The sequence below is a fragment of the Ctenopharyngodon idella genome, chromosome 21 (genome assembly GCF_019924925.1).
Source record: "Ctenopharyngodon idella isolate HZGC_01 chromosome 21, HZGC01, whole genome shotgun sequence".
In the NCBI taxonomy this organism is placed as follows: domain Eukaryota; kingdom Metazoa; phylum Chordata; class Actinopteri; order Cypriniformes; family Xenocyprididae; genus Ctenopharyngodon; species Ctenopharyngodon idella.
The window spans coordinates 18,040,203-18,058,062 of record NC_067240.1 but is presented as its reverse complement, the minus strand read 5'-3'; the positions used below and the strand labels follow the sequence as shown (position 1 = coordinate 18,058,062).

At 38.7% G+C, this 17,860-nt stretch overlaps 2 protein-coding genes across 2 annotated transcripts; one reads left to right on the top strand and one right to left on the bottom strand.

Moving 5' to 3' along the window:
- The first annotated feature begins 869 nt into the window (after positions 1-869).
- prob1 (proline-rich basic protein 1) lies at positions 870-6,115 on the top strand. The gene is made up of 3 exons (XM_051878699.1): positions 870-963; positions 1,085-1,143; positions 1,523-6,115. Exon 3 carries the CDS (start codon positions 1,626-1,628, stop codon positions 5,439-5,441), a length of 3,816 nt encoding a protein of 1,271 aa, XP_051734659.1. The 5' UTR covers positions 870-963; positions 1,085-1,143; positions 1,523-1,625; the 3' UTR covers positions 5,442-6,115.
- A 142-nt stretch (positions 6,116-6,257) lies between these two features.
- On the bottom strand, positions 6,258-16,804 carry slc23a1 (solute carrier family 23 member 1). The gene is made up of 14 exons (XM_051878700.1): positions 16,637-16,804; positions 13,710-13,880; positions 13,459-13,616; positions 13,286-13,374; positions 12,004-12,071; positions 11,730-11,911; positions 11,515-11,635; positions 11,144-11,300; positions 10,795-10,942; positions 8,412-8,517; positions 8,001-8,130; positions 7,278-7,421; positions 7,070-7,165; positions 6,258-6,945 (listed from the first exon to the last, which is right to left on the bottom strand). Exons 1-14 carry the CDS (start codon positions 16,667-16,669, stop codon positions 6,692-6,694), a joined length of 1,857 nt encoding a protein of 618 aa, XP_051734660.1. The 5' UTR covers positions 16,670-16,804; the 3' UTR covers positions 6,258-6,691.
- Positions 16,805-17,860: the final 1,056 nt, after the last annotated feature.

Sequence of the window (17,860 nt, the reverse complement as noted above, 5' to 3'; positions counted from 1 at the left end):
GCACACTCTTGTTACGGGGGTTGCCCCTGCCCCTTTGATCGTAAAAGTGAAAGTGCCCTTTGCGGTCGCTTCGCGGTGCCCCCGCGTTCCCATTCCTCTCATTTCCATGTATGAACAGTCTGTAACCATAGTTGCAGCGTGAAATGCTAATATGGAAGTTATGTTATAGGCTAATGCTTTTAACTCTCTGTAATGCTATACACTTCTCACAACTTAACACCACAGTGTCTGTGGTCCCCTCAGGTTTGATGTATGTGTTACTATGTGGATGATAAACTTTTGGAGCACCGCTTGTGTGAAATTAAGCAGTCTTATATCCTTGCTGTCCACTATATCATGTCATTAAACCATCAGGCACAGCCAAGAGCAAGTGGGTCAAATGCCATAGCTGTCATGGCCTGCATGGTCATGTCCAATTCAGTGAAAGTCCCAGAGTTGGCTGGCAACACACAACAAACACTTGTGCATATCTGCTCTCGAACAACTTTTTGCTTTCGAACAACAGTGCTTCCTTCCATAGTTAAGTTGCCAGTCATAGCTAATCTGACAGAATTACATTTCACATCAAAACTAACTTCACATTAACAAAGTTCAGATCAATGAACAGTTAATTGAGATATAGTGATGCCTACTTTAAAAAGGATTAATTTACGCCATCAAACGACACACACATAACCAGTGTGACCATTTTATTTGCAGTGGCCATTTAAAGGCTCAATACTCGCCACAGTGTACCCACAAGACTTCAGCTCTATCTCCCTTATGATAGTGTTATGGGGCCTGGGGAACTATATTTAGCTGGCCCTGTGACTGCACTGGCTATGTTAGTCAGATTCCAACGGGAACGCTGCAGCACAGCCAGACCAGCACCTGCTGTCAAAGCTGACTGCCACACCACTACCTTAGCTACTACTGGGCCTGGACCACATATCCTGATCCAGACCTCAGCGGCCAAAAAATAAGGTCTGATTAATCTCCTCTGCAGTCCCTGGCTTAGTATACTTTTTTAAGAGGGCACTAGTTTCTTATTATAGACATTTTGCCTGCTGACTTGTTGACATTTTCTCCTTGACTTTTCATTCAGATTTAGCATCTCAGTGGAATTTCAACAAAAAGGAGAAGATTTTGGATTGCTTGGATCAGGTGAGAGAAGTTTTTACATTAGAGATGAGATGGCTTCAATCACCAGATCTGCAGCTGACTCTCTAGATTACACAGTATTTCCTGTTAGGTCAAACACAATGGAAACAATGAACCCGTTACATCACAAATCAGATGCATGAGACTCTAAGCAGTATGTTTAAGGTGAGGCTTCTAGCAATGAAGTGTTTAAAATATTCCTTTAATATAGCCTACAAATAATGTATAAAAATATATTTATTCAGTGGAAAAACTCTTTATTCTACTTATTTCTCCTAGACAAGAAGCAGTTAGACTCTGGACATGTGATCTCATGTTTCACCACTAGGCTTGATGGAATCTCTTCATCTGAACCATAAACATTTCTGCTCTTGCAATATAGGTCTGACCTGCACATCCACCCCAGACTAGGGTGTCCCGTATTATTGCATCAGGAATTTTAAGGGACCACAGAAGGAAATTTTCGAGGTGACGTTTAAAAAGAAATGTCTATGTCATCTCCATCTATCAAAGAAAAAGATAGCCCATATCTCCAACAAAGAGATGAAGGGGAAAGTGAGCAGACCGAAGATATCATGGATGACTCGGCAAGTTCATACTACACTGCACTTTGTTCTCTGAGTGAGTACAGTGAAGCTGCAGAGGACAACGCACAAACTCTCTCTGCAGAGCATCCTACTAAAGGTGGCTCATTTGAGTTCTTGGATCGTGCTACCCCTATGGAAGGCATCACTTCAAGATCCTTTATCAAAGACACCACGCTATCACAAGACTACGAAACACAAGAAGAGAAGGGTACAGAAGTGCTTCCTGAGGTATCCCAAGGTGAACAGGATAAATCTTCATCATCTGAGAGTGATTCCCTTGTGTTAGAATTTGAGTCAAAACATCTGCTGTCGGGTACAACAATATCAAATGTGGATTTGCAGTCTGTAAATGCAGTCTTTAGAAACCCCATACAAAAGCAGGATAATTCCAACGAGCTTAATTTATCAGGAAAAGATTCATCAGTTAAGCCTAGGGATTATTTTGGAGGCAGCGAGACCGTATTTCACACTAACATTAGAACCGCTGAGGAGCACATCTCCCCAGAACCCAGATTCACTTCAAACACTATTTTGATAGCGCCTGAGAGAAATCAATACAGGGAACAGGAGCATGGTGGCACAGAGCCAAAAGAGTACCACGCGACACAAAAGCAAAGACCCAGAGAAGGTCTGAGTGCACCCTGGGCTGAATGCAGGCTTGTGAGTGGGAGGCATATTCTGGGTCATATGGGAAAGGAGGGGGAGGGGCAGAGTAGAGGGGTGAGTTGCAGAAAGGAGCAGGCTGACCTGTCAGTCAGGTCTAGAAATAGAAAAGCGTCTGCAAACTGCATCTCAACACTCACAGCCAGCAAGCAGGAGTCAAGAATCCCGCCACACTGTTATTCAGAGCGTATCCCCGCAACCAGGCACCAACACCAGCTACAGAGTCTCGCTGATACTCGGAGGTTGGAAAAGCAGAGCCGGCAAGGCGTCTGGCAGTCCAGACCACTCTCCCGCACGCTGTGTAGCAGCTCTTGGCAACCTTGCCACATTACAGACAATACCAGAGGATCAACCAGCATGGGAACAAAACTCGCTGAGGCCAGTAGTAAGGTGGGGGGCCTTGTTAACATGGCCCAGGTAAGATCTTCCTGTTCTGAAACTGACATGCATGTTTTCAGTTCAAGCTGTAGGCCCTCAAGTCAGCTCTCTACTGACGGAAACGACAACAATTGGACGGAAGATGTACTCTCTTTCAAAATGCAGATGTATTCAAACACTCAAAACACATCCGCTTGCTCAGAATCCAGCAGCTTTGAGTGTGTTGACGTAGCGTTGGAAACCACAGATGAAGTAAACCGAGGCTTAAAGACTGTTCCCAAAAGGGAAATCCAACTGAAGAGACGGGACACAGCAGAGTCACACGTCAGAGAGAACAACAATCAAACCCTTCAGGTTCCAAACACAACTGTACGTGCTCGAGACATATTTCAGCGTCAGCATAGCACCCCTGCAGCATTTAACCAGGAGTCTCACATGGCTGATCAAAGGTCAGTACAGGCTGAACGAAAGAAAAGGCTTCAGAAGTCATTTTCCCTGGATGAAACGTCCAGCAAAACCCAAATGGCTTCCTGCATCATTACAAGTGTCCTATCAAAAAAGATGCAACATGAACAGAATCTTCGCACCTTGGATGTTTCTGATAAAGCTTTTTCTTCTACCAAAGTGAACAACAGGACTACTACCACTGATGAATGCCTGTCTGGCAAGGATGTACATGCCGAAACTACCAAGCTAACTCAAAGTGCTACTCTTAAGAGGGAGGCCCAGACGGAGTGCAGCTCTGTTCAAAAGCATTGCAGTGTTAATTCTAAAACCCAACCCAAACTGTTAAGCAAACATGGGTTCAATTCTCTTTTAAGTGGAACTGGCAGGTCTGAAGTTCAAGGCAGTGGCACTGAAATAACTGACCCTTCAGAGAATGAGAAAGCAGAGAAGCTGAACCTAAGAGAGGAAGTGTTGCGGCTGCCTAACCTGAGCCCTGGAGTGAAGCTATCCTGTGACTCAGCAAAGGGCAGAGCGTGGAACTCGAGTCCAGCATCAAATGTAGCCCTCAGCACACAGGCCTCTGTGAAAACCACACCTGAAGAATGCCATACAGGGCAAGCAATCCATAAACAACACAATATGTCCCTAACCAATGTGCTGGAAAAGCAGGAGCAAAAGGCTGGCAGCATGGAAAGTACACTTAGTCCTACTAATATTGCATGCCTAATCTCTGATTTGGAAGCAAATACAGTGGATAATACAATCCCCCAAGTTGACGAGGGTGGTGTTGGGAAGAAGCAGGAGAGTGAAAGAGAGGACGCCAAGTCACAAGGACAGTTTGCAAGCCTAGGTATGCAAACTCAAGGCAAATTGAAAGCTATGGCCCCTGTGCATGTAGTAAGAGACATGAGGAGCCTGGTGAAAAACACATACAATATGCCCTTTAAGGGCCCAGCGGAATTAGCCAATGGAATAGATGGGAGTGCTCCTTTGTTTCAGCCATCGATACACAATCTAAGCAACAACAAGAGTGAAGGAAAGGGAAAGGGATACAGACAAGATGAAAAACCCCTGGTGCGGAAAGTCACACCTCCTCTTCCACAGGACAGAAGAAGAGATCACTCTGCACGATGCTCAACGAAGGCAATGGCTCATGTGGAATCAAATGACAAAAGTCACACTGTTGGATTCACAAAGGTCAGCCAAATTAGTGTAACCAAGGCAAACAGTTGTGCCTTGTCAAAACCGTCAGAGACACAGGATAGCCAAGTTGGCATGAGTAAACCTGATGTTCTAGTCCCTGAGTTAAACTTGAAACCAACAAACAGGACAGACCTGGCACTGCAAACTAGAGAAGAGACTTCCACAGAAGAGCCTCCAAAAAGAGACTTGAACAAAGCTGAGCATGAGATGACCATCAGCTCTGACAAAGATCAACTTCTCCCAGTAGCACTGCAATATTGTTCATCCACAGCAAGTTCTGAGCAACAGGACCATGGCAGGATAATCAGCGATGGCCTCCAGACACCATGCCTTCCTCCCAGGTCACAAAGTTCAGTGGGGCCTCTGTCTCCTTGCGTCCTAACAGTTACTTCAACACCCATGGTTCCCTCATATTATTACAAACCCAGTCCGATGGGTTACCAAACAATCTCTCCTCATATTGGAGCAGTTCATGGCTACGTTCAAGGGCCTGTCTTGTTTCAAACACCCCTTTATAACCAGCCTCCTGCATCAAACAGTCATACCCCCCTACTGAGATCCCTCTCTGAGGATGGAAAATTCCTAGTCCAGCCAACAGATGGCTCAACCAGTCAAGCTCAGAACAAAGAAGCAGGGCTGAAAATACCATCTCCAGAAAGCCAACACAACACAATCTTTGTTGCTCCCATGAGTGGAGAGGCTAGGCTTGGGGGTATGCTGTATCCAGAAGCAGGAGGAAGTATAGCAGCAGGACAAAACCCTCGCCAACTGTTGCTAGACCCGGAAACTGGCCGCTATTTCTATGTAGACATGCCTCAGCTGCCACAGCGCAAAATGCTGTTTGATCCAGAAACTTGCCAATATGTAGAGGTCGTACTGCAACAGCAGACCCTTCCCAGTGCTGTTTTGCCTACACCCTGTGCCATACCCTTTGCCTCTCTTCACATCCCAACCATGTACAACCCACAGTGCTTACCTTATGTACAGTCACATCCTCAGGTGCTCCCGCCATCAGGACCATGAAACCTGATGGGACCTATAGACTGTAGAAGATAACAAGTCATGCCCAAGGATCAGATTACCCAGTGCCTAGTGCTGGATAAGAGCTGTTTATAAGCTACTGAATGAGTGAAACATGTTGACCATCTGCTGCCCAGGCCTCAAGGCATCAAAGCTGAAAGCATATTCTGTTATCACTGAACTCAACACTTCTTACTCTCTAAAGGCTACCTCTGGACTTGGCAACTGAGGGTCGGCGAGACTGATTATATCTGTTGAAATGTTGTAAGATGCATATGCATTCACACATTCAGGCTACATAAACAGAGCAGGGGCTTTAAAGGGAGAAGGGCTCAGATCACCTCTGGTATGGGCAATTGAGACTCACCAAGGGACCTGAGTATCCTGAGCTTGTTTAGCATGTATGACAAAGGTCACTATTTTGTTATTGTAAATAGTATATATATTTACTAAATGGCAGTTTGAGCAAAACCATGGCTCTGTTTCATGTAAATTATGGCTTACCCAAGCATTTTCTGATAACACTTTAGTTTTTCACATTTGAAACTTATATAAATGGCATATTAGGGTCTCAAATTAAATTTTTACTCAGAAAAAATTTGATGTGAACTGCTTTTAAACTGAATTTGCCCGAGAAATTGGTTCATTGTTCACCTATTTATGAGAGTCCTTTGCTTCAACCCAAAGAGCCGTTATCTGAGATTCAGGCTGGATTATTGACTATATATAACTGATACTATTACCCTATTGAACCTTATTGTAAAGTGTTACAAATAAATCAAAAGTGACATGACAAAAATTATTTTAGACAGACAGAAAGACATTAGAGTTATACTTTAATACAAAATAACTTAAGCACATCTTTGTCAAAATTGAATATCCACATGATGGTCTGTCCTATGGCTCTTACAGAATACATTATACATTATTTTTTAAACATTATTAGTAACAATAGTATTTATATACATTATGATTTCTGAACACCTGATTTCTGTTTAGTGTTAATCACTTGCATATTTTGTACACAATCAAGAGGTAATAAAAGAAAGAAAAAAAAAAACCATGACTTTCATTTTCTTTTGAAGTAATTTCAGTAAAATATCTAATGCTTTATAATCAAATTTCACATTTGGTTTGATCTTAGATGAACAAAGACCCTTTAACTTCAAACTTTAAATATAAATGCACCCATTCTTTAATGGAGCATTTTTCTTACTTGTTTGTGATGCAAGTTAGTGTTCAAAAAAATCTAGCTAAATTTTGGTGCAGACTGTTTCAACTGGAGCATCAGTCACACCTCCATTTATTTTTATGTCCTCCTCCTCATATTTGTGGCATGATGGCTTAAAACCCTGGAAAGTGGGACAGACTGGCAGGTAGCGCAGGCAGCCCAGCCTCCGGACGAGCCCCATCCCAATTGGAAAGTCATATGTGTCCGTTTTTACTGTTCCTGCTCCTGAAGAACTCTCAGCCGCCCATTCTACCAGACCTCGCTCTTTTCGGGTGCCTGCACACAAAATGTAAACATGTTGAATGTAGAACAGCTTGCGTGACTGCCTGTTTGTAAGTGCCTTTGTTGTCTATTTATCTAATGAATTTGTATAAGCTGAGTCACTCTGTCTGATGCATACCTGGGATTGTGTTATCAAGTACAAATGCTAGAAATCCCCCTACAAACATCTCTGTTGTCAGGAGCACTGTGATGATTTGGTCCAGCTCTGCCACACCTGTTAAAATCAATCAAATGAAAGTGTGTTCACAGTAACAGTTGACAACAACAACAACAGCTTTCTTGCTGCAACAGAAAATATAGCAGAAAACACCATCAGACATATTAACCTGTTTGAATGCTGCCAGGATGAGTGTCCAGGTAATTAGGCAACATGAGGCCAAAAAACATGGAGAAACCCAGAACAAAAAGATTTCTGGAAGAGTTCAGATCCACACTCTGTAGGTTTGAAAGTCCAACAGCTGTGATCATACCTGTGTACAAACCAAACAGAAATAGAAACAAATCTTTTTTAACATTATAGATGTCTTGTATTGTCACATTTGATCAATTTAATGCATCCTTGCTAATTAAAAGTATTCATTTTTTTTAAATCTTCAATTTACAATAGTATTATGTGTAATTAAATGATGGCAGGTCCCCTAAAAAATGTTGTTTGAAATACAAAATTCATTTGTGGTATGTTGTCAACTTGGATGTTAAATTGATAAAGGGCGGAAATGTGCACTGTTAGACCCTGTCCCATATGGAAACCTAAGAGCACACTTTTGTGGCGTAATGGAGCTTTAACTGTCGGGTAGAAGTCTGTGTGCATTCAGACATCTACCCAACAGCAGAAAGTGTGCATTTGAGGACGAATATTGCAAAGGGGTACTGGAGAGCACCCTCCTGAAACCTAAAATGACAAATGGGACATAGACTGCGAGTGCACATGAAGTATGCCATTTGGGACAGGGCCTTAATAAGGAGTTTCTGGGCTCTTTACTGACACCCTGTGGTCAAAGCTGGGACAAAACATCTGCAAATACAAATAGGTCCAATAAGCTCATTACCAAACAAGGTGCAGAACATCCCTCCAAGGACAGGGTCAGGTAAGGAGGCAAACAGGGCGGTGAACTTCCCAATAGTTCCCAATAAAAACATTATTCCTGCTCCATACTGTATCACCCTCCTACTCCCCACCTGTAGGGGAAGTCAAGACACCAGAGAAACCACTGCTTGTCACTCAATACAAAACACATTTACAAAATGAATGATGACACTGAAAACAGAGCAACTGAGGAGACAACAGGAGAGCTGTGAATAGTGTATCTGTATACACCTGCTATCAGCTTCTCTCCCCGAGGGACTCTGATCATATGTCACAAATACAGACACTAGAACTGCATATACCGAATTCTGTCTAATAGCCCTTAAGCTATACACTAGTGTTATACAGAGCATAAGAGCTCGCACTATCTCACCTTTGTAATGCCAAGCACCCCTATGTTAGGACTGGAAGAGGTTGATCCATTTCCTGTGCCCAGCAGCCCCGCTATGATACAGCACAGTCCCTCTGTAAAGATCCCTCTAGGAAAGGAAATGGATAATAAAGAAATGCCAAAACCTTCCTTATACATAAACCATGAACAAAAAAAAACAAAAAAAAAAAACCCACCAAATTTTAAAGGGGTCATGTCCTGTTTTTTAATATATAATTTAATTTTTGTTCTTGATTTCCCCTGTTTTAATTTGTTGTTTAATTCACTGTTCAACTTCGCACACTGAATGAGAAGCGCCACATCTTTACAATAAGAAAGCATTTCAGAATCCTAATGCATTATAATTGTAACAAATTCTTCTTAATGTCCATAAGGACTTTAATCATAGTCTGTAAGACTGTATATTTTAATATTAGAAACACTACTAATAGTATTAGTTAGATTTTTTATTTTTTTTTAAGTATAGAGATCATGGTTCTACCATGATTCTGAAAATAAATCATTACACAACCAAACAAAATAATATGTAATTTACTTAAGGTTTGTGTTCTATTTAATGTATAAAATGTTCTATTTAATGTTATAAACGAGTCTATTAAAAATATTTATTAAAGGGGTCATATAATGCCACTTTTACAAGATGTAAAATAAGTCTCTGATGCCCCCAGAGTGTGTATGTGAAGTTTTAGCTCAAAATACCCTACAGATAATTTTTCATAGCATGTTAAATTTGTCACTTTTTGAGGGTGAGCAAAAACACTCAGGTTTTGTGTGTGTCCCTTTAAATGCAAATGAGCTGCTGCTCCCAAGAAGAGGGCGGAGTTTCAACAGCTCATGTTAGCAGCGCTGATTACCCCAGGCAGACTAACTTAAAATGTCAGAAACTGTTCAGCCTTTTATGTTCAAACCGAAGTCAGACAATGATGGAGAGACTCAAGAAGAAGTGACAACATGTAGAATGCAACGTTTCTGAACGGTTAGTTGATGAATTTATGTAGCTGATGTGGGATATCTTAAAGTCATTGATTGGCATATTCTGTCATGATAATCTATAAATTGCTCATGTGGGAACTGTTGTAAGATCCTACAGAGTCAGAGAATATATGCTGCATGAAGATAGAACAGGTATAGTTTAGTTTAATTACGGTTATAATTTGTCATGTTGTCATCTTGCTTTTATGACATGCTATTGCATTTGTGTTATGTACTGTATTGCAATAACATGGCCTCACCCCTTTGTTGCGTGTTCTCTGGGGCAGGGTTTATGTAAATTTTAGGGTTAGTGATGCAAGGATATGTAGGTGCTACACACAGCCAGGAATAGCTCAGTGTTTAATGGACTTCAACACTTTTACTACATCCCTATTGTCATCTGATTGATAGTTTATACTTTCAGTATAGTATAGTAGGCCCTGTGATAATAATAATACTGAAAATGTCCCTCTTCAGGTCTTGGTAAATGTGTCTTTTTGCTGTGAAATTTTCTGAACTTTTCTAACATTAGTAATATTTCAAGATTAATATTTCAATATTTTGTGTTAAAATGTGAGCATCAAATGGCTTTTGAGGAACATTTATTTGTACGTCTCAATCATCATTCCATCATAAAACTGAGCATTTAAATATCATCTTACTAAGACATATTATTAGGAGATATAGAGTGACAACTGATATTTATATGCCTTTTATATAAGTAGTCTGTTATACTATAGAATTTCATCTTACTTTTTGGCCATATAAATATCAGCAACTGCACTAATTTGCATATTTTTCCTCAGTTTGGGGCTCTGAATAAAATTGAGGTGTTTTTTTTCTTAAGTTGTTCCAATCCTGTATGAATTTCTTTCTTCTGCTGAACACACACAAACACAAAAATATATTTTGAAGAATGTCAGTAACCAATAAGATTAAGGCCCCATTGACTTCCATAGTATTTTTTTTTCTCCATACTATGGAAATCAATGGTGTCCATCAACTGTTTGGTCACCAATATTCTTCAAAATATCTTCTTTTGTGTTCAGCAGAAGAAAGAAATTCATACAGGTTTGAAACAACTTGAGGGTGAGTGAATGATGACAGAATTTTCATTTTTGGTTGAACTATCCCTTTAAGCTATATGAGCCATAAAAGCCTGATATATAAAATATGATACTCAACAAAGAACACATGGTTCAATAAACCGTTCCATTTAAAAATGTTTTATATTATTATTTCATATATGAGGCTTTTCAGGTTAACAAACAGTTCTGAAATTTACAGTACGTTTTCTTAGTAATTTGAATTATTTAAAAAAGTAAAATCTGATTCCTCATGATATTACCCACTTAAAATAAGTAGTGTAGTTTCGACTGCTTGTTGTTCTTACCTATTGATAGCATGCACAGGAGGAGGTGGAGCTCCAGAGAGGCGAGCGCAGGCGTAATAATCCCCGATAGACTCAACAATACCAGCCAGAGTGGCACTAAACATGCCTAGCACTCCTGCTAACGTCACTGTCGGTAAACCCCACTGACCTGTGACACACAAAATCATGCAAATTATCTGATTTGGAAAGAGTTTGGCCATTGATTCACCAATATAATTCCCTTCTAATCATTTTACTGTGGAAAAAAAATGGAAGTCTTAGGTTAGGTATATGTCACAGTGACATTTTCTGATAAAAAAGCCGTTATAAATCATAGGTGTGTGTTACAGGAAGCAAGCAAGGCCCTTACATGGATAGGGGAAACGAAACCACGGCGCACGGGTCATAATATCGCCCCGGGAGTCAGTGCGAGCCTTGTAGCCGTACCTTTCTGGGTCATTCGGCAGCACATCCGTCAGGGTGAGAATATAGCAAACCAGCCATACCACCATGATTGCCATGATGATCTACTGAAATCAGGATAATCATTTACTAAGGACAAAATGTTCAGAAGTGAGCATTTCAATCTGTAAACGTGTTGATAACATGCGCTACATGGGGTAATGTGAACTTTGTTCCAAAGCCAATCAGGTAGTTTAATTAATTGTGATACTGTGTGTATTTCTTGCTTAGCCCTATGTTTATGATATTATCAAAAGGCAAAAAGCTGGGGGTTCGTACGGGAAACATCTTGAATATTTGCACATGTGTGACGTGACAGCCTTTTTGTTTGGAATATGCTGGGAAAGGACAAGCCCAGTTCCTTAGATACTGAGCGAACAAAACAATAAGAAAGATGCACCTGGAACGACAAAACACACAGATGTATTAAATCAAAAACAGCTAGTATGGAGATAAATGAGCATGAAATGCATTTAAAGAGCTTAAGGACTCACAGCAGAGATAGGCCCCAGTGGCTGCCTGCGCGGTCTCCCGCCGTCTGGAAGACAGACAAGCCGATAAGGGACACTGTGGGGGTGACAGTCAGGGGCCCGATTGAGTTAAGCAGGATCCCAGGGATTCCAGCGAATCCTATGACCACCTCAATCAAGCTGGACACAATGATAGCGCCCTGAATCTACAGAGATTTGACACATACACACAGGTCAGGACGCAGCACATTACGAAGGCAATGTTGATTGGTTCAATCTTTAGACCTTAGTCACGCACCTCTCGTATTCGTGGGTGCCAAATATGAGACGTGTTGAGAGGAATAGACCAATCTCCGTAAATCTCCTCTGTGAAACCCAAAACCAAGGTTAAGCATTAACTTCCACACAGACTGACCTGCACAATGTGGAATGTAAATAGATTCTCAATAGACAATGCTTTCTAGAAGGAATGATTTACACAAAATGGACAACTCTATGTAAACTTCATTCTCATTGCCTTTTCAAGGAGAGTGCGATTTTTTTTTTTTTTTTAAGACACCAAGTTAAAAGAAGTTCAACTTTTAAAACATTTCACAAGATGTGCACACAGTTTGAATTGTTGGTCTAAACTACATTCAAAAGTTTAAACTAACCCTTTAAGTCGATTTCTTAAAGGGTTAGTTCACCCAAAAATGAAATTTCTGTCATTAATTACTCACCCTCATGTTGTTCCAAAGACCTTTGTTCATCTTCGGAACACAAATTAAGATATTTTTTGATGAAATCCAAAAGGTTTTTTACCACATTCAAGGTCCAGAAAAGTTGTAAAAACATTGTTAAAATAGTCAACGTGACTACAGTGGTTCAACCTTAATATTATGAAGCAGCGAGAATACTTTTTGTGCGCAAAAACAAAACAAAAATAACAACTTTATTCAACAATTTCATCTTTCCCCTGTCAGTCTCCTACACGGTTCACATTGTATAGACAGTGCAGCGCTTCTGCGTTCCGTGAACGCAGACTCAGTATTGGCCGGCTCGGATTTCATCAAAAATATCTTAATTTGTGTTCCGAAGATGAACGAAGGTCTTACAGGTGTGGAACAAAATGAGGGTGAGTAATAAATGACAGAATTTTCATTTTTGGGTGAACTAACCCTTTAACGTTTTTGAAATAAATATGAAAATATTATTACAATTTAAAATAGCAATTTTTCTATTTGAATATATTTAAAAATGTAATTTATTCCTGTGATGGCAACGCTGAATTTTCAGCATCATTACTCCAGTCTTCAGTGTCACATGATCCTTCAGAAATCATTCTAATATGCTGATTTAGTGCGCAAGCAACATTTATCATTAATATCAGTGTTGATAGCAGTTGTGCTGCTTAATATTTCTGTAGAACCAATTTTTTTTTTAGGATTATTTGATGAATAGATCAAATAGAAATCTTTTGTAACATTATAAATATCATTACAAATATAATGAATATTTGGTTTGTGCAAATGGAATATGCCTGAAAGCTTCCCCCACTGGTAGTGACAGTAAAAATTGACAGTGTGTAACACTGCTTGTACCTTCAGGAGGACATTTCCATCTTTCCAGCCTCAAAATTGCCTGAGCAGGGATGAGAAAGGCAAAAGCACTCGCCTGGAACAAAGGCAACCTGAACATGGCACAGAAAAAAAACATTTATACAGTGACAACTAATCGCATATTTCTGTGCTGAAGCGTACATTAAATAACTCACCTGACACCAAATGTAGTCTGTATGAGTGTAGTGATCCCCACACAGGTGAAGATGGTGCCCACTAACTGGCTGACAGTGTACTGGTCCTCCCCCACACACATGGCTTCAGCCAATAGGAATGGTACAGCAATAGTTCCACTGAAGCATGTCAGGTAGTGCTGGAGATCCAGAGGCAGAACGTATACAGATGTAGATGGGATGGACATGTTGGGTGAGCCAGATTACAACAGAGCATGAGAATATAAGTGTACCTGCAGTCCCAGCAGCACGCACAGATACCATGGCGGGACGTCCTCGATTCTGTAGATCATATCAAACCCTGCTGGCTGATTAGGAGTCCCATCAGACATCTTGGCCATGTCAGCAGGTATCTCCTGTAGCTCTGTACTATCTGCTTGCACAGCTCCATCTGAAGGTGGGAGCTAATGGAGAACAAACACACATACGATTCATGCATGACAATAGCATTATTTGTGTGCACAGCTTTTGATGAAGTGCATTAAATACATTAATAAATGTTTTGCGAGCTTAAATATAAATTATAAACTTTTATTCTTAAAATAAAATCAGTTTATTTTAATCAAAGCCATGTTTGTACAGACAGTCATTGAATTTTAATTTATATGTGCAAGACAATTAAAAACAAAACTTTAATACAAATATGTATTGGTATTAGTACAATTGTATTAACTAACATTAACAAAGAGCAATAAATGCTGTAAAAATATATATTGCTCATTGTTAGTTCATTTTAGTTAATGTATGAACTTGTCTTAACAAATTGTAAAGTGTTACTGAAATAAAGTTAAAATATAAATATCAGATGAAAAACTTAGTTAAAGATAAGTTTAGGTTGAAGTACTAAAATTATTAAAAGTAAAATTGAAATAAAAATAAACTAAAGCTAAAAAACATTAAATGATAACTGAAAATATAAAAATAAAAGCTAATCCCTAATATTAATACTATAATAGTATGTATGTATGTATATATATATATATATGTGGCAACTTACTCTCTCATGTAGCATTTATAATTCACTTAATATTTAATATTTAACCACAGATAATGTATCTAACTGCATAAGACAGCAAACAGACTAACCCCACATAGTAAAGTCTATTATACTGAATATAAGCAGCCTCCATTAACCAAATAATTAACAGAATTCACATCAAATAAAAAAAACTTTAATATGTCAAATTGAATTGCTTTTTCTTTCTTTCTTAAATTGGCTGTAACACTTGGCATGTTCTAGTTTGGCACCATCCCTGTTTTTGTTTTTTTTTTGTTTTTTTGCATTGTAGACATTTCATTGATACGCGTGACAAGTTAAGTGCTCAATTAAGTGTTAAACCAGAGATAACATGGGTGAAAACATGAATATCACGATTCATTATTAAGTAACTAGACCGTATAAGGTTTTGTCACTATAAACAACACTGTGTAGGTGCGATTCCAAACATATAATGTACCAATGCTTACTGACAACAAAGCTGAAAACAAGCATTACAAGATTACCAAAGGAATTGCCATAGCCAACTTTGCTATGTGTGTGTGTGTATATATATATATATATATATATATATATATATATATACACACACACATTTATATATATACATTTATTTAATTAAAAATACAGTAAAAACAGTAATATTGTGAAATATTATTACAATTTAAAATAACTTTTTTATTTGAATATATTTTATAAAGTAATTTATTCCTGTGATGGCAAAGCTGAATTTTCAGCATCATTACTCCAGTCTTCAGTGTCACATGATCCTTCAGAAATCATCCTTCAACCTTCAATCAACCTTCTAATATGCTGATCTGCTGCTCAAGAAACATTTATTATTATTATCAATGTTGAAAACAGTTGTGTACTTTTTTTTTTCAGGATTCCTTGATGAATAGAAAGTTCAAAAGAACAGCATTTATCTGAAATACAAAGCTTTTGTAACATTATACACTCCCGTTCAAAAGTTTGGGGTCAGTAAGAATTTTTATTTTTATTTTTTTGAAAAGAAATTAATACTTTTTTTCAGCAAGGATGGATTAAATCGATCAAAAGTGACAGTAAAGACATTTATAATGTTACAAAAGATTATATTTCAAATAAATGCTGTTCTTTTGAGCTTTCTATACATCAAAGAATCCTGAAAAAAAAAAAAAATTGTACACAAATATTTTGTACAGTTGTACATAAATGTTTCTTGAGCAGCAGATCAGCATATTAGAATGATTTCTGAAGGATCATGTGACACTGAAGACTGGAGTAATGATGCTGAAAATTTAGCTCTGATCACAGGAATAAATTACTTTATAAAATATATTCAAACAGAAAACAGTTATTTTAAATTCACAATATTACTGTTTTTACTGTATTTTTAATTAAATAAATGCAGCTTTGATGAGCAGACGAAACTTCTTTTAAAAACATTAAAAATCTTAAACAGTAGTGTATATATATATATATATATATATATATATATACACACATATACATAGAGAGAGAAAGATTTTAGAATATAGAATACCCCTAAAAAATTAAGTTTTTGCAAATTAAAAGGTGGTTCGAGCAAACGCAAAAGTGATGGAAACCGTGCAAAGAAACATCATATCTCTAGGAATGTGGCTTATCCAATCAAATCAGTGGACCAGAACGGACTGTTCTATCACCTATGGTTTTACATGTTCCATCACGCATTTAACTAACCAAGAGTATCCACTTTTTTTTTTGACACAACTGAAATGTAACCCAATTTTTATTCCAAACAAAAGCGTAAAACTACTAAATAAAAGAAAATACTCAGCCTTATAGTAAGAAAGAGCGCTTAACTCATTCAGATCATTCACTGACCCAAAACAATTAAAAAAAAAAAAAAAAAAAATCTGGCACAATTCTTTGCATCTCATACCTGGACATTTGTGCACATCCATATGAGCAAGGCCTCCTCTTAAATGTACTTGCTCTGCATGACCATGCTATCAAGACATTTTCCTCAATATAAAAGTGAACTGCTGAGATTTCTCTGAGACGTCATTACAAATCTTTAGTGATATATAACCAACAAATACTTCCTGTTCTTACTTTCCTTGAGATAAACATCTGCAGTGTGACCCAAATCAGTGTTTTAATTCACAACAATGACACCATACTTTAAGGATACTTTACCTTAAACTCCTCTGCAGGTTCTGACTGATTCATTGGCCCTCTGGGGATGTGCGGGGCTCTGTGTTGCTGTCTCCTTGAGGCCACGTGAGACCTGAGACCCGGCCGGACGCAGAGCGCTGGTTTTATGGGAGTGCGAGAGACAGAAGGGGACCAGATTAGACAGGTTAATAATCTGCCCTCGGTCCTGGACTTTACTCCCCCTGCCTGTGCTCATCAAAAGACTGACAGTGTGAACACAACAGGAGCTGTGTTCATGAAGCAATGGGAAGTCTCCTTTGGATGTGAACCGCAGGGCCCCTCAAAAACACATGTGAGGTTATTCTTCAGGGCAAAGACTTTTGAACAGTTATCTAAACGCAACAATGTCTTCGTTTTCTTCTTAAGAAGTGAAGTCTAAAGTGGCAAATGTGAACTTCAATAGCTGTTAAAGAACACATCAAAACCAGGCAAAAAAAAAAGTCCTGTGTCTATGTGTCTTGTAGATGGACCTCAGTAGATATATAGCTAATCAAAGCAGTACAAACCTTTCCACTGTACTATTGGACCCCCCTATATTGCAGTAACGAACACGTGACTTCACACCTAGACGTGACAGATATGTGGAGCAGCGATATTCACTTCTGCGGCCAGTAGAGGGCGCTACAGATTAACTCCTCATCTACATGAACCTATGGATCAGTGATAAAGTTCATCTGTCTCAAGAATATTTAGCCAAAATAACCCAGATAGGGTGATTATCTCATATATCACACAGAGACCTACCTAATAAATCCATAAATGGTCATGAAATATCGTTTGGAGATAATACAGACTATTATTATATGAAAAGATATCATGGAGTGATTTGAGAGGCCATTTGCATAACTTAGGAAACTGTTTGCCTGGCACAAAAACTATAACACATTGACCACAAAATGAGAAGAATCGGTTATATATGTGTTAATGTGTTTTTGGATTGTTCTGCTGACGAAATTATAATTAATAATTTCAAGTACGACAGTTATAACCAACCTACAGTGGGTTTTGTGTAGGCCTATTTAATACTTTACCGATTAAATAAAGATTGCTGTCTTTTGCAGCATGACCACACCACCTTCAACAAAATGACTGTATATATATATATATATATATATATATATATATACACACACACACACATATGTGTGTGTGTGTGTGTGTGTGTGTATACTGTACATTAGAGATGCATCGATACTAAATTTCTCC

Bases quoted from the DNA above. Each gene is read 5' to 3' on its own strand.
- prob1 (XM_051878699.1), top strand. From the start codon at position 1,626: ATGTCTATGTCATCTCCATCTATCAAAGAAAAAGATAGCCCATATCTC.
- slc23a1 (XM_051878700.1), bottom strand. From the start codon at position 16,669: ATGAATCAGTCAGAACCTGCAGAGGAGTTTAAG. The intron at 13,617-13,709 runs GTACACTTATAT...CTGGATCTCCAG, and splicing joins GCGTGCTGCTGGGACTGCAG to CACTACCTGACATGCTTCAG. The intron at 8,518-10,794 runs GTAAGAACAACA...TTCCTTTCCTAG, and splicing joins CCTGTGCATGCTATCAATAG to AGGGATCTTTACAGAGGGAC.